Below are 15,706 nucleotides of genomic sequence, written 5' to 3'. Positions count from 1 at the left end.
CTGGGCTATTAATGAGATCATTAATTCACTTATGCAGCAGTAAGACAAGGAATTCTCCTGATACATCCTGAGGACATTGTGTATGACTTTGAGAAAATTGCCTGTTGTCTTGGTTCATGGCTTAATTCTACAGCTTGTGGCAGGCACCTTGCCCCATTTCCACTAACAGGCAGCAAATTTCTGAGCATTTTCCCAAAGCAAACCAGTAATTAAAATAAAGAAATCTTGTTGAGCTGGAGGCAGGAGACAGCAAGTAGCAGTTTCAAATATTCAAGGAATCAGGAGCTTTCACAGTAACCTTGCTCTTCAGAGCACTCTGGTTGAGACACAGAGTTCATCGTGTAATGAAAGGCTTGGAGGAGTCATCCTTCAAACATCACATGCTCCTCTTCTACTGTTGCAGGACACAAAGCTGCTGTCTCAGCATCCCTCCTGAGATACCCGTGAATGCTCTTTGCTTACCCTTACCTCGTTATTTCATCTCTTGAAAATAGTTGGCAGATGTTAGAATGTTTTCTGCAATCAAACAAATGCAGCACTTAAAGGGGGATTTGACTGAGATATGGTTTCTTCTGCTTTTACAGCCATGACTTCACTAACACCTCTGGAAAAGCAACAATTATACCAATTCCCAACCCCTCTGTAGTCATTGGCCAGAGAGAAGGACTGAGTAACCTTGATGTGGCTAAAATCAACAAGCTCTATAGCTGCAGTAAGTGCTCCAAACCCCACGTACTGTAATCTTAACTAACAAACTTTATGATAGCTGTTAACTTCCTTCTAGGTTATTCTACTAGCTCCATTGTTTTGCTTACCGTTATGTAATGCTTTTAGAAGAGCAGTGACACATTTGTGAACACGACAATTAATTTCTCCTTTGTCAATTTGACAGCCATTAGTGGCTGGAGATTGCTGTGGCTGGCTTTTCCCTTGAACAGGATTTCTCTGCACCTTTCCTTTTCTTTACAGCTGTTTTCTTTTGTTCTTCAGATTGCTGTAGCACCGTGCTGCATAAACCTAATGGCACCTTCTCGTCTGCCAATTACCCATCCTCATACCCAGACAACAGCAACTGTCTGTGGCTCATTCGTGTCCCACAGCATAAGGTGATTTTTGTTGGGGAAAAGGAGGTTTGCAGAGGTGTTAATACATGGCATTGTTTATCAGACTGCTATTGTATATGTTCATTTTAAGAATATTATACAGGTTGAACCTCTCTTGTCTAGCACCCTCAGGACCTGACTGGTGCCAAACAAGAGAGCTTGCCGCACCCCAAGAGGTTAGTATTATCTGTCATATTACCAGCACTTCTTCTGTTTATTGGGCTTTTAGAAGACATGTAGGGGAAAATTACAGGTAAATAACCGCACAGAATACTGAGAGCCAGGACTGGTGGCAGTAAACAAACTTTAAAGGCCACGGGACACTTGGCCACACCCATGATAAGTGTTCATCCAGCTAACTAAAAATCATGCCAGATTACAGATGTTGCCAGATGAGAGAGCTCCAGATTAGAGAGGTTCGACACGTGTATTATTTATTTAACTGTGTGAGTAGTGATTAACTACCAGAACAGACTACAAGGGAAGCGATGGATTCTCCATCTCTTGAAGTTTTTCTAGCAAGACTGGATATCTTTCCAGAAGATATGCCATAGCTCACTGCCTGAGTAACTGGATGATATTTAATGGCCTTTATTATACTTGTGGTCAGACTAGATGGTCTAATGATTCCTTTGGACCTTAACATCTATGAGATAATATGTCACTTTCCAATGTACTGGTTTACAACATAACCCTTTTGGAGTCATAAGCTGTGTCTACACGTGCACACTACTTTGAAGTAGCGGCACTAACTTCGAAATAGCGCCCGTCGTGGCTACATGCGTCGGGCGCTATTTCGAAGTTAACTTCGACGTTAGGCGGCGAGACGTCGAAGTCGCTAACCTCATGAGGGGATCGGAATAGCGCCCTACTTCGACGTTCAACGTCGAAGTAGGGACCGTGTAGACAATCCGCGTCCCGCAACGTCGAAATTGCGGGGTCCTCCATGGCAGCCATCAGCTGGGGGGTTGAGAGACGCTGTCTCTCCAGCCCGTGCGGGGCTCTATGGTCACTGTGTGCAGCAGCCCTTAGCCCAGGGCTTCTGGCTGCTGCTGCTGCAGCGGGGGATTCATGCTGCATGCACAGGGTCTGCAACTCGTTGTCGGCTCTGTGGATCTTGTGGTGTTTAGTGCAAGTGTGTCTGGGAGGGGCCCTTTAAGGGAGCAGCTGGCTGTTGAGTCCGCCGTGTGACCCTGTCTGCAGCTGTGCCTGGCACCCTTATTTCGATGTGTGCTACTGTGGCGTGTAGACGTTCCCTCGCTGCGCCTATTTCGATGTGGTGCTGCGCAACGTCGATGTTGAACATCGACGTTGCCAGCCCTGGAGGACGTGTAGACGTTATTCATCGAAATAGCCTATTTCGATGTGGCGACATCGAAATAGGCTACTTCGATGTAGGCTTCACGTGTAGACGTAGCCATAGACTGCTCTCATATAGGTCAGTTTTATATTTGCAACTCCATTGATGTCAATGGAATTACTCTGATTTGCACCAGTGTAAAGGAGCTCTGAATCAGGTACTAGGTGCAAAGACTTACTCAGTGCCTTCTTTGTTAAAAGAAAAGAGCTCAGCTTCTCCCCACTGGCTCCCAGCCAATCCCATGGCTGGGGCTGCCGAGGTGCTGGTACTCAGTACCAGCAAGTACCAGCACGAAAACCCCCAGGATTTACCAGGATTTTCCTATGGCCACTGAAGGAAGAGGAGACGATCTCTGGTGGCTAGGAGACGGGGTGAAAGCTGGATGGGATTCTCATGTGAGTTCAGTCCCTCATTGCCTGGTTTTCTATGCTAGGTCCTGCTGTTCTTGTGAAGTCAGGAAGCTTCAAGTGCATGTAGCATGTAGAGGGATAACTGGGGACAAGTGAGTAGGCAATGAAGCAGCACGGGCAAGGTGAAGAGCTGGGCAGAGCTGGCTGGCAACTAATGAAAGGTAGGCGAGGAGCAGGATGGTATTTATGGTGATGTCATCACTGAAGATCGGTAGGGGGAACTAGAGAGCTGGAAGAGGCACCACTGAAGAGAGGGAACGGTGAAGAAAGTGTAAGGAGGGGAGATGGAGGCAGGTTTCCTGCTGACAGGAAAGAAGAGGAAAAGGGGAGCTCTCCTGAGGAAGACCAGAATAAGGAGTCCAGGAATACAGCCAAGATCCTCTTTGAAAAACAGATTCCCACTGAAATCCACAAACAGATAGGACATGTAGCTTAGGGTCAAGTAAGAATGAAAAAGAGTCGGAACCTGGGTAGATTTAAAGGGTTTTATGTTTTGGTCCTTCTTCAGGTTTTCCTGCAGTTTCACACTTTTGATCTTCAGTCTTCCCCTGCCTGTACCTCTGACTACATCAAAATTTATGATGGAAGCAGCAAGAATTCTGGCACCTTACTGGACAAGATGTGTGGCATGGGGCCAGTACCCTCATTGGTGGCTTCTAGAAATGCGATGCTTGTAGAATTTGTGAGCGATGAGGCTACTTCAGCACAAGGTTTCCAAGCCTCCTACAATCAAGGTATGAATCGCACTTCCTTTACAGAACTTGGTGAAATTTCTAATTTTTGCTTAGCGTATGCAGAACTGAACATTTTGTGTGGACTTTTGCAAAATGTGTTCTCCCTGCTTTCCCCAGCTGGAATTTTTGGTGGTGAAACCTTTTCCCCACCCCCTGTGTTTTCTCCCTCACCGTTCATACAAACTATTCAAAGCCAGCAGCTTGTGAAGCTAGGAAAGAGTTAAAAAAATGAAAACTAGGAACCTTGTAGGCCAGGAGCAGGATGGTATTCACACCAAGAGCTCTTAGACCCTCCTCATTCTTTTGGAGGCCAGATAAGCCTTGTCGGGCTAGTGAGGCCTTTACAGCTACTTTTTAAAATAAAGCTAAATGAGCAGTAGGAGCTGCTAGCCACAGAGTGAAAAGTAGCCAGAGACCACTCTGCTAGCATCTGGACATCTGTGCAATGTTACATCTCACAGATGACAAGGTAGAAAGTAGAGGGCCTATGGGGGGGCGTATTTTAAATAATATGGGGGGCAGACAAGGAGAAAAGAGGATTACTTGTGTCTACAGGTTTCAGGCCTATCATTAACTATGTTGGTGAAAGTTAACTTATCTGCACTTACTCCCATGGGAGGCATGGGCTGACCACACAAACTAAGCAGGATAGAGTCCTTCAGTAGTTGGATGGGAAAGACCCCCTAAGAAAGATCCAGGTGCAGCGGAACATGGTTTAGGTGCTTCAGCAAGTGGCTATCTGACCCCATGTCAGTGCTGAACCAGAAATCCAGTGTGAGGATAGAAGGCACTGTGCTGTAGAGGAGAGATCTTTCCCATCAGATGTAAAACCAAGGTCCTGGCCATGTGTGGTTTTTGAAGGTCCCGTGGCTCTTTACCTAAAAGAGGATCCTAAGCCCAGCACCTTGGCACGGTTCAGAGGAAGTAATTGCAAGCTGTCTCCTTAAACTTTTCCTGTACCTTCCATTGTCTCAGATAATTTTTTACTTCCTGACTGCAAAGCTTGTCTACTATTGCTATGTGGGTAGGACCCTCACAGCTTCACTCGAGAGGTTATTGCATTTGGGGCAGGAGAAAACAGTGGGAGAATAAACTACTTGGTAGCATTCGTTTCTTTGTCATTAGAAAGTGCTTTGGAATGAAAGGCCCTAAATACACGTAAGACAATTACTATTATTACTTCAACTCCAAAAGCTAACTTTGCTTTTTATGGGGAAAGTAATGGAGGACTTCTCAATGTCCGACTTTTCACAAACACTCCTCCCCCTTAGTATAGTCACTGCTGTAATCAACAGTTTGTTCCCTCCTATTTTTGTCACTTACTTGCTCTAGGGCTATGATACAATGTACAATTTTCAAAAGTAAATTTTACCCGGCATCTAACACCTTAGCTACCTTCTTGCGGCTAAATCTGCACTGCCACTTCACACAAAATTATTAACAACTCTACCTCAAATAAGTGTTCCTGAAAGCTCATTTCTTTTTACTGTCTATACAAATATATAATAAATTATTTCAGCCACATTTCTGGGACTAAATTACTATTGATGTCTGACGACCACCAGCCTGGTCTCAGATCCATCAGGAATTCAGCCAGGGATTGAATGGGGAGGGGGCTTTATAAGTAGAAATGTGTCTTATTTGTTTCTTCAAACAGCAGAGAGCAGAAGTGCAAAACACAATGGAAAAATGTGGGGATGGGCTTGGGAATGTGTCAGGGGAGATCGGGGTGGAGACGACCTTCTTGTTTCTTCACCCAAGTTTCTTAACATTCAGATCTTTATGCAGCCTTCAACTGCAGTTTCCCCCTCTCCTCTAAGTCCAGCAACATACTCCAAGCGCTGTCAGTACAATTAGAAGCACAGACGCTGGCTATAGAAATAAAATGAGTAGGAGACTTTAAATAAATGCATTTTTGCTTGGCTTGAAAATAGAATACAAAAGGACATCCATATGCACCTTTCTTCCTGTTCACAACCTGTGCATCAACACTATCTTTGTGGTTTCTGTTCCTCTCAGTGAAATGTGGAAGCACTTTGACAGACGCAAGTGGGGTGATCACCTCCCCAAACTACCCCAACAAATACCCCAAAAATCAGGACTGCTTCTGGATCATCACTGCTCCTGCAGATTGCAAGGTGAGGTGCAGAAGGGTTATTATGCGGGTTCCCGCAAAGCCTTCTGACTGCTTCCCTTTACAGTACAAAATACCAACTGTTCTAGCATATTCTGAGAAGCAACATCAGCTACTCAAAGAATGAAATTACCTGCTATGCACCAGGTAAATCCAACCTAAGCCCTTACAATAAAGATTTCAGGAGGTGCCATAGGACATTGTGTGATAGTTTTAAAAAAAGATGTTAGCCTTGAATCTAAACTAAATGATGGGGACATCGTCTCATAGGTGATTATTTTGAGCTGAATCTATCTCTGGGGCTATGTCTACATTATGAATTATGGATGTCATTCCCCCTGCTCCCATGCACAGATTTGCAATAGCTCTCATTGAGGTAGTGTGAGCATGAAGAACAACATCACTGCAGTAGCCTAGATAATGTCTTAACTGTGTTGAGTACATATGTGCTGGTTACGGGGTGGGTGTATGTTAGGAACAGCTACACTTTTCCTCTACTACTGCTAGTGCAAATATGGGGGTGGGAGAAGAAGAATCACACTCCCAGCTTGAACTGTAGGTATAGCTTGGGTGATAAAATGCCCACCAAAATCAGTGGGAGCCTAGCAGCTGAAATGCTATATTGGTATTTTGAATATTTGCTCCAAGAGATATTCAAAACTGTATGGTGCCTTACTGCCAAAAAGAGTCAAATTTAATCCTTCCTCAAGATAGGAAACTATCCAGATGACTCACTAGTGTCTGCCACCCTCCCAACCAAATGCTTTTTGTGTTAAAACAACTTTATAATAATAATTTACATGACAGTAACACTTAAGGGCCAGCCAAGATCAAGGCCTTATCCATCAGGGGCACCATACAAATGGTAGCAGATGATCTATGCCCTGAAAAATTTCCTATCTAACTAGACAAGATGAACAGTAAGCAAAGGGGTATAACATGCCACCAGTTTGTGTGTGTGTGTGTGTGTAAGTGTGTGTATGTATTTTCTATAGATCTCTCTGACAATGGTCTCCTTTGAGCTGGAAGATGCTGATGAATGTAAGTATGACTACCTGCTTATTCATGATGGGAGCCGACCCACATCTCCAGCTGTTGGCCCATACTGTGGGACAATGCAGATAGCAGACTTTACTTCCTCTGAGAACTTTGTGCTGGTAGAATTTCACAGCGACATTGCTTGGGTGTTTCCAGGATTCATGCTGAACTACACCTTTGGTAAGTCTAATTGCAAAAATTTAGGGAGGGTTGGTGAGATTTTATGTTGATAGAAATGTGAGACCAGTTTGTTCTAGTCTAAGTTATTAATATACTGCTGTGTAAGCATGCGATGAGATTCACAGACAAACAAGGACAACATCCCTGATCTTAGTCCCAGGTCATCAAAAGGTAGTTAGGCACATGGCTAAATATTTTTGAGGACCTGAGGCCAAGGATTTAAAGGTTCTCGGAAATAATCATGTAAGCTACAGCTACACTAGAGCATTTTGTCAACAAAACTCAAGGCGTGTCCGCACTAAAAATGCATTCTGTCAACAATAAATTGACAGAACGCAGCACTTTTGTTGACAGACTTCTGCCTCTGCCCTACAAGGTAGAAAGCTTTTCTCGACAGAATCTGTCAACAAAAAAACGTGTGGACGCTCCGGGGGGCCCTCTGTCAACAGACAGGGCTTCCGGCTCTCCGGGCAGTCTTGTTTGCTGTGCTTCCAGTTAGCTGTTCTATCAAGAGAGTGGCCAGGCAGCCTGGCCACTCTCTGTTGACAGAATGGATTGCTTTTTTTTTTTTTGATAAGCTTTGCCATCTGGTTGCAATCTGTCAAGAGATGTTTTGTTGGAAGATATCTTCCAACAGTAACTTCTGTCAACAGATTGTTCTAGTGTAGACATAGCTGTAATTACAAACTGACCATTGCCACTGGGATTAAAAAAGGGTATAACTTAAACGTATGGGACATATTTTCAAAAGAGAGCAGTTCTAATTTGGTTTCAAAAAATAAATGACAACATTTTCCAGAATTTAGCATGATAGGTACTGGGGTCTATTGAAAATCTGATCCTAAGTGTCTCAGTGGGCATTTCTCTGCATGGAAAACTTATGAAACTAGGGCCATTATATAGGTGTTTACATGGAAACCAAGTTCTGCTGAAAAGCTATCCCTGGAGATGAAATATCAGAAGGATGATGACAAACATTATGGGTGAGAAGGATGTGAGATTAAGGACTACAGCGTTAGATTATGGCTGATCCAAGGTCTTTAAAGTCCCACAGCTCTTTTGACTGTTTGCATACGTCTAAAACACACCTTGGCTACGTCTACACGTGCACCCAACTTCGAAATAGCTTATTTCGATGTTGCGACATCGAAATAGGCTATTTCGATGAATAACGTCTACACGTCCTCCAGGGCTGGCAACGTCGATGTTCAACTTCGACGTTGCTCAGCCCAACATCGAAATAGGCACAGCGAGGGAACGTCTACACGCCAAAGTAGCACACATCGAAATAAGGGAGCCAGGCACAGCTGCAGACAGGGTCACGGGGCGGACTCAACAGCAAGTCGCTCCCTTAAAGGGCCCCTCCCAGACACACTTTCATTAAACAGTGCAAGATACACAGAGCCAACAACTAGTTGCAGACCCTGTATATGCAGCACGGACCCCCAGCTGCAGCAGCAGTAGCAGCCAGAAGCCCTGGGCTAAGGGCTGCTGCCCACGGTGACCACAGAGCCCCGCAAGGGCTGGAGAGAGAGTATCTCTCAACCCCCCAGCTGATGGCCGCCATGGAGGACCCCGCTATTTCGATGTTGCGGGACGCGGATCGTCTACACGTCCCTACTTCGATGTTGAACATCGAAGTAGGGCGCTATTCCCATCCCCTCATGGGGTTAGCGACTTCGACGTCTCGCCGCCTAACGTCGATTTCAACTTCGAAATAGCGCCCAACACGTGTAGACGTGACGGGCGCTATTTCGAAGTTACTGCCGCTACTTCGAAGTAGCGTGCACGTGTAGACGCAGCCCTTATTTGCAGATGTGTTTTACTCTAACATAGTTTCTAAACATTATAGATGCACATGGTACACTCTGACTGGGCTTTCAGGGAGCCCTTTTGCACCTAGCAAGAGAGACCTCACAGGGTGATTTATAGGTTCCAACTTCTAATAACTAAATCCTAATCTAAAACCTGTTCAAAGTCAAAGGGAGCCCAGCGAGTTCAGTGCGTGATCCAAAGCCTATTACAGCTCAGATTCTCAAACACTTTTAGCTGCCTAATTCCCATTCATTCCAATGGGTTAAGTATTTTATTATCTTTGAGGAGGCGCATGTAAGTACATTGTGTCTATAGTGCTTTCAGGATCTGCTGGCATAGGATTAAGGAAATGAACCAGACCTTGAACTTGGACTTCTGTAGCATAGCATATAGCACCAACATTCTGTACCTCAACTCTGTATATACAGGTCCTTGCAGGCCAGCTGACAGGGTGTGGGTAGTTGCCCCCAGACCTGGAGTTATAAAGGGACCTGGCACTCTGGCCACTGTCACTGCTACTTTGGCTGCACTGGGCTGTGCGGTAGAGGGTGGGTGGGTGGTGGAAAGTACCACAGCCCAGTACCACTGACACCTGACTGTTCTGGGCCCTACCCCTTCTCTCCTCGGCGGGCACGGAGCCAGACCCCACTTCCACCTCACCCCAGGGCCCATGGCACCTGTTGGCCCCACTGGGCCCTCATGTTGACAGATGCTACAGCAGCAAATGTTCTGTAATTGCAGTTATGCCAACATGAAGAGAACTCAAGGAAAATCATCTTCGCCCATGCCAAGAAGAAACGAGTGTCTAGAAGGAGTCAAATTCATCTGGCTCATTACCATTTGCCTGCAACATATTTTTTCAGACATGTGGAACTGACATTTCCCTGAGGAGAGGAGGTACAGAGAAGTGGATCTTAGGAATACTATGTAGATACCATACATGCTCAGCTCTTATCAGAGCTGACTTTCTAGGAGCTGTAAATTCTCCCCATATTGCATGACTGCTTCCTTGGATTGCACCTTGAACAGAGAATGTAACAAAATTCTACTTATCCATGCTGTGGTCTCCTTTTGGCCTTGTCTTTATTCCTGAAAGCTTGTATTTTTCACCTCAGGTTAACTAAGGTATATGAGCTATCTAAGTAAAAGTGTAGTAAAGGCAAAAGCCCCTAAGTTTTACCACAAGGCAAACTAGGTGACGTCAAACCCTGAGCATAGCACTGACCTTGCCTGGTTTTACTGTGAGGTAAACCAAAGTGCCTGTGTTTTATCACCAGATAGTCCACAAGTATTTGTTTTTCCCAAGGCACAATGCTCCTCCCAATAATTAAAAAGAGAGAGAGAGAAGCCAGTTTTGACTTACAGCCTACACGAGGGCAGACCAGAAAGTTAAGGCAAATTGGCTAAAGGTATGAAGTTAATGCACATAAATTAAAGCACTGGAATGGGCTGCCTGGGGATGGTTGTAAGTGTGGAAGATTCAACCTGTGCTGCATCAGACCCCCATGTAAGCCCCTGGGTCCTACCCACAGGATGGTTAAGGCAGTTGCTTGGGTCCTGAGGTGGCCACTTCAACCCATCCCATGCATGGGACGGCTCTTGGACTCAAATTGCCAACAGGTCTAGCTTCCTCTGCGTGACTGGCCTCTCCCCATCATTATTTAGCATTTAGTCAATTTGAGTTGACGGCATATTTTACCAGCAGTAATTTTATATTTACTTCCAGGTCATTGTAGTAAATGTAAAGTGATGTCAGGCTACTCTCAATCCCTGCAGCACAACACTAGGACCACCTCTTTTCAATGATGATTTCCCATTGACAACTACTTTGAGACCTGTTAGCCAATTCCTGAGCTATTTCACTTGTGATCTGTTGATATTATTGAGGGCTAAGCTTTGAGGCAGAATGTCATTCAGTATTAAATGCAATGGCCTACAAAATTCTACGTATATTACATCTACAACCACACTTGTAATCTCACCAAAAGCAAAAGTTGCTTTAGTTTGACAAGACCTATTTTCCATCAAGCCATTATTGACAGGATTATAATTAAACTCATTTCTTTATTAACAGAAATCCTAACCAGCATTTCCATTATTTTGTTCAGGACTGATGTTTGGGTAATCAGCCTGTAGTTACTCTGGTAAAGTCACTTGCTGTTTTTGAATATTAGTAATACTAGTATTAGAAATTAGCATAGTTTTGGCCATCTTTTTCCCCCGAGCATTCCAAGATGTATTAGAATTACTATCAAAATCAGGTATCTCAGTTTACTCTTCTGTAAGAGAGTGACCTCACCACTGGCCTAGCCCTTCTTCTTGGGCAGGACATCCTCATTTAGCACCTCTAGCCAATAGCCTCCCTTAACTAGGATGATCATATCTCCCATGGCCACATACGGGATGGGGGGACGCTCCCCCTCCCCCTTCTCCGATCGTCATGGAAGCGACCTGGATGGAGCATCCCAGGCACTCCCTCCACCTTCCCCCGAGCCTCAGGGAAGCAGCAGAGACAGAGCTGGGCACTCCCCCTCCTCCAAGCCTCAGGGAAGGGGAAAGTAGCTAACCTGCTGGCTCCTCTGTTGGAGAGCATGTACTGCCATACAGTATATGCTGTCCGTCAGGCAGCTGCGCCTGTGCAGCAAATATGGCACAATTAGTCCCTTTTATAAAACAAGTCAGGACCTTCCCACCAAAAATGGGACAGATGGTCACCAAATCGTTAACAGGCCTCTGGCCACATCAGTGACAGACCTCCCCTATTCAGCTCCCTCATCCTGACTCTGAGTCCAAGGTTTCTTCGTACACACCTTGTTCCAGAGCTTCATAATCTAACTTTCCTGGCTCCACAGGCTCTCCAGATGCCTGCCAATCTCTCCACTTTAGAGTCTTGCAACAATAACAAGTGAAAACATGAAATTAAACAACTTATGAGCTCCTGAAGCAGGAGCTTTCATCCTTCTTAAATTTCCCCAGGGCTCTATGCCTCGGTTGACTGCTTCCTACATTTTACCACCACAGTTCCTGGTGCTAGGGCTCACCTCTGGAGTCTGTGCCACACCATGAACACCTGGTCTGATGGTCTGTCTTTCCTGATCTCTTACGTGAGTTCTCTGCCCAAGAACAATTTTCCCCTTCCCCACTGTACATTTCTCCTGGCTCTATTGCAAAGCTCTTCTCCCTGAGTGCCTCCTTTCTGTTTCAGATTTCTTTCCTCCAAGCTACTCAGTTGGGATGCATCTTAAATTGGAGCTGGCCCACCCTCCAGGTGGAAGCAGGTGCCCTAAGTTAGCTCTCCAATGCCAGTTAACTCCTTCAGAGCCTGTGTGGGAGACACACCTCATCACAAGCTCCCAGTATCAAACAGAATTAACAGATTGCACATACAGAATCCCCTAAGTGTCACAGACAGTCCTCAGAACCTGGGTCTATATGTTTCCACAGGCTTGAGCAGACTCAGACTGAGATGAGTGTGTGACCTGTCAATAAACAAGTTCAGGGCCTTCTCTCCTAACAAGCTACTAAGTTCTTATTAAACATTACAGTCAGGGTCAACCAGTATGTCTACTCAGAGTCTGACTTAACATTCAGAAATGGCTTTGTTTTATTATTTACATTTGTGCAAATTGAGTGTAAAACAGATGAGGACTCCCCCAAGGTGCAAAGCAGCAACAAATCAAGGTCTCAGTTTTTCCAAGAGTATGAGGCCCTGGGGCTAACCAGACATTTTTCATAACATGTCATTCGCAAATCTCATGATACAGTAAATGTTCTCCAGCACCCTTGTGAGGTGACTGTGGGGTAGTTTAACAAGAAAATAGAAAAGAATTTGTGAGGTTGGGTGTGCATGTTTTGGTTTGTTCATCTATGGACAAACTGGAAATTGCTTGCAGCACCACAAACAATATCTTGTCTTGACTTTTCTGGTTAAAGGGCATTCTTGTTCTGTTTTTCACCTGAAAACTACAAATCCTGGCTAAGATTGTCTGCTGATTGCTGTGAAGCATCATACTTGAGTAGCTTGTACTTTTGTATTAGGATTTTCTGTAGGTATAGCAGTGTTGGGGTTTATCACACAACCCTATGAAATATCTTTTGAGATCCTGTTGTATTTAGTTTGTGTATCACTGTGGACCGGAGATTGTATGCAATTTTTTCACAACTCCTCCAGGAACTAAAAACAGTGAAGGGGTGGCTAAGGTGTATTACTTATGTTTGCAAACACCTCCAAAAAGATACCACCTGCTGGGATGGTTTGCACGTACAAGTTCAAACTAGATTTATTAAGAGACCAACAGACAAAGAAAGGGGTTTTGGTATAAAACTATTTCATTTAAACCAAGAGTCTTCTGATTCAGCAGGAGGACAAGCCTTTCTGTCCCTGGGTCCCCAACATTTGTGGAAGTGTTGGAAAGACTTTGGCCCCCTGCAACTGGTGGGTGACTCCTGGAATGGTTAGTATGTGTGTAAAGCCATGTGGTGCATCTATTATGTTTTCTCTGTAATACATTCAGCACAGGAATAAATAGGCTTACTGAGAAGGAGTCTGTAGCTGCTGTGATGCCCTCCTCACTGCCTTGGGTCACAAACTTTCCCAGCTGGCTGGACTGGATGCCATTGCTGCAAATGGTGTCTGATCCAGAAAACTGGCAACCTTAGCACTGCCTTGGGGAGAGACAACAACACACAGATGCTGGCCATTAGACAGGCTGCCTTGCTGGGGATATCACGCTGTATGACAGGGAGCTGGCAGCCTTAAAACCCCGGGGCAGAAGGGAAAATAATAAGGGTCTCTGCCCACAGACATATGGTTGCGAGAACCAAAGACCTGACTAGGAACAACTTGAAGAGACCAGGGAGTGGGCAATGCAAGTGCAGTTACCCCAAAACTAGGACAACCCCCATAGAGCAGTTCTGATTCCATCCAAGAGAGGATAGGAATAATACATTCTGGGGCTGTTCTACACATAAAAGTGTCCTTTCTACACTGTTTCACAGGATGTGAGCATGAGGCTGAAGTGCTGCGTACACTCTGTAAGGAGCACAAAAACGGTAATAGGAAGAGATAGTTCCTATTAAATGTTGAAGGTAGAGAGATTCAAATCAGGCATATAATGAGCCCCAACCTCTTAACTCTGGATTTACAGACACCTTCTCTATTGTAAAAACCCCAATAGTTATCCAAAGCACAGAGATGAAAAGAGGTTTATTAGAACACCACAGAACCCAAACTACAGATTAATGTAATGTGTGCTGTGGCAGGGTCAGTGTTGCTGCCAGGCCTCTGCTCAGCCCACAGTCCCACAGCATGGGGCCCAGGTGCCCTTGCCAGGGTTCTGGCTTCAGTCCCTAGACTCAAAGGCCAGTGGGTCAGAATCCCCTGGTTTAATCAAGCTGAGTATTCAGTCTCCTCAGCCTTCAGCTGAGCCCTGAGGTCACCAGGAGCAGGAAGCTACAAACACTCCCTGGGACAGCTGTTCACCTTCTCTGCTGTTTCTGCTGCTGCTGTTATTTACCCTTACCATGGTCTCCTTGCCTGTTTCAACCTTCTCTCCAGCCTCCTCCTTACACTCTCTCCCCACCCCCAGTGGGCAGTGGCAGCAGTAGGAAGGAAGGAGGGGTTTAAAAATCCCATGGCAGCTTCAGGTGAGACCAGCTGGCCCTAACTGATTTATAGCCTTCTTCCCCTGCTGCTCCCACTCTGCCTGATCGCCAGGGCTGTTTCTGCTTTTTGGAGTGGTTTTTCCCCTTGTAAGTTGCTCCCCTGGCCTCACCCTGTCACGGTGCCCAAAACAAAGAGTATGAGAAAGAGAGAGGGTTTTTTAAATGAAGATTTTATGATTAGTTAAATAAAGAGAGATAATAACTTAACTGTGCTAACAATCACTTTATATGCCCATGTTGAGGGCTGATATTATGTGATGCATGAGGGGGTGATATAGGGTACAGAGAATTCCCATATATACTTGAATCAGGGAGCACCCTTGCTATAGAAACTAGAGATTGATTCATAACAGAATTAAAATTTCCTTTTGATTGTATCGAGAAAAGGAAGCAAAATAGGAAAAGCATAATTTAGATGTTCACAAAATGAATCCCTTTCTGAGGCTATGCTGATCTTCCCAGGTGACAGTGGTGTCTTTACTGTTTAATAAAGGAGAGAGTATTTAGTTTGCAATGCTTTCAGTGTGACCATTGGTTTCTGTGAGCTATGTGAGAACTGGAGTGCCTGACTGTGCTCTGTTTTACAGAGTAGTTTATAAGTAATCCCTTAAAAGGACACATGAATCTGGCATACTTTCCTGTCCATACATGTCCAGAAACATCATTGACACAGGAGCAGCAGAATCCAACCCTAGTAATCTGCCTCTCTTCCAGAGATCCCTCTGAATTGTAGGCTTGTGAGTCAAATCTGTTACAGAAGAGCTGTGTTTTTATACATAATAATGATATATCTTGTGTTTTAATATAATATATAAGACAAACTGTATTATTGTGCCTTTATTTAACACATTTTTGATCCTCTTCACTGGGCTAACGAATATAATACAGTTTTAATTAGGAGGGTGCAAATCTTAAAACACTCTTCATTGTCCTTGGCGCCCACTGAAGTCAATGAAGTGAGTTTTACCCGCTGAATCAATGGGAGCAGAGGTAGGGCAGCAGAGTGTTTTCGAAAATCCTGCCCTGAGCAATCTTTTACGCAAACCTGATCCACATTTTACTTAATGTTCAACTGTGATCTGTTGTGGTAAAACTCATCTGATCGTACTCCAGCGGACACATGCTTTATTCAACTCACAAAAAGAAATTTGCTGTGTCATAAATCTTAGAGAGATGATTCCAACTGTACAGTCTGGGAACCACATCACACTGATGACCTTGCTAGCATTAGTGACTGTGCTCCCTCTATTGAAATTCATTACAGAATC

The 15,706-nt window shown here is 44.7% G+C and overlaps 2 protein-coding genes across 2 annotated transcripts in view; one reads left to right on the top strand and one right to left on the bottom strand.

The window, feature by feature from the left end:
• The window catches only part of LOC142015119 (embryonic protein UVS.2-like), a 41,743-nt gene extending 36,279 nt beyond the window's left edge, over positions 1-5,464 (top strand). The window contains exons 18-21 of the mRNA XM_074998537.1: positions 585-712; positions 991-1,106; positions 3,382-3,607; positions 5,265-5,464. Of these exons, the coding sequence (XP_074854638.1) occupies positions 585-712; positions 991-1,106; positions 3,382-3,607; positions 5,265-5,464 (670 nt within the window). The remainder of the gene's footprint in view (positions 1-584; positions 713-990; positions 1,107-3,381; positions 3,608-5,264) is intronic.
• PRDM11 (PR/SET domain 11) overlaps positions 1-15,706 on the bottom strand; it is a 405,666-nt gene that overhangs the window by 246,970 nt on the left and 142,990 nt on the right. The window lies entirely within an intron of this gene.

The sequence above is a fragment of the Carettochelys insculpta genome, chromosome 6, assembly GCF_033958435.1.
Source record: "Carettochelys insculpta isolate YL-2023 chromosome 6, ASM3395843v1, whole genome shotgun sequence".
NCBI lineage: Eukaryota > Metazoa > Chordata > Testudines > Carettochelyidae > Carettochelys > Carettochelys insculpta.
The sequence above is the reverse complement of the archived record's forward strand: the minus strand, read 5'-3'. Positions and strand labels throughout refer to the sequence as shown.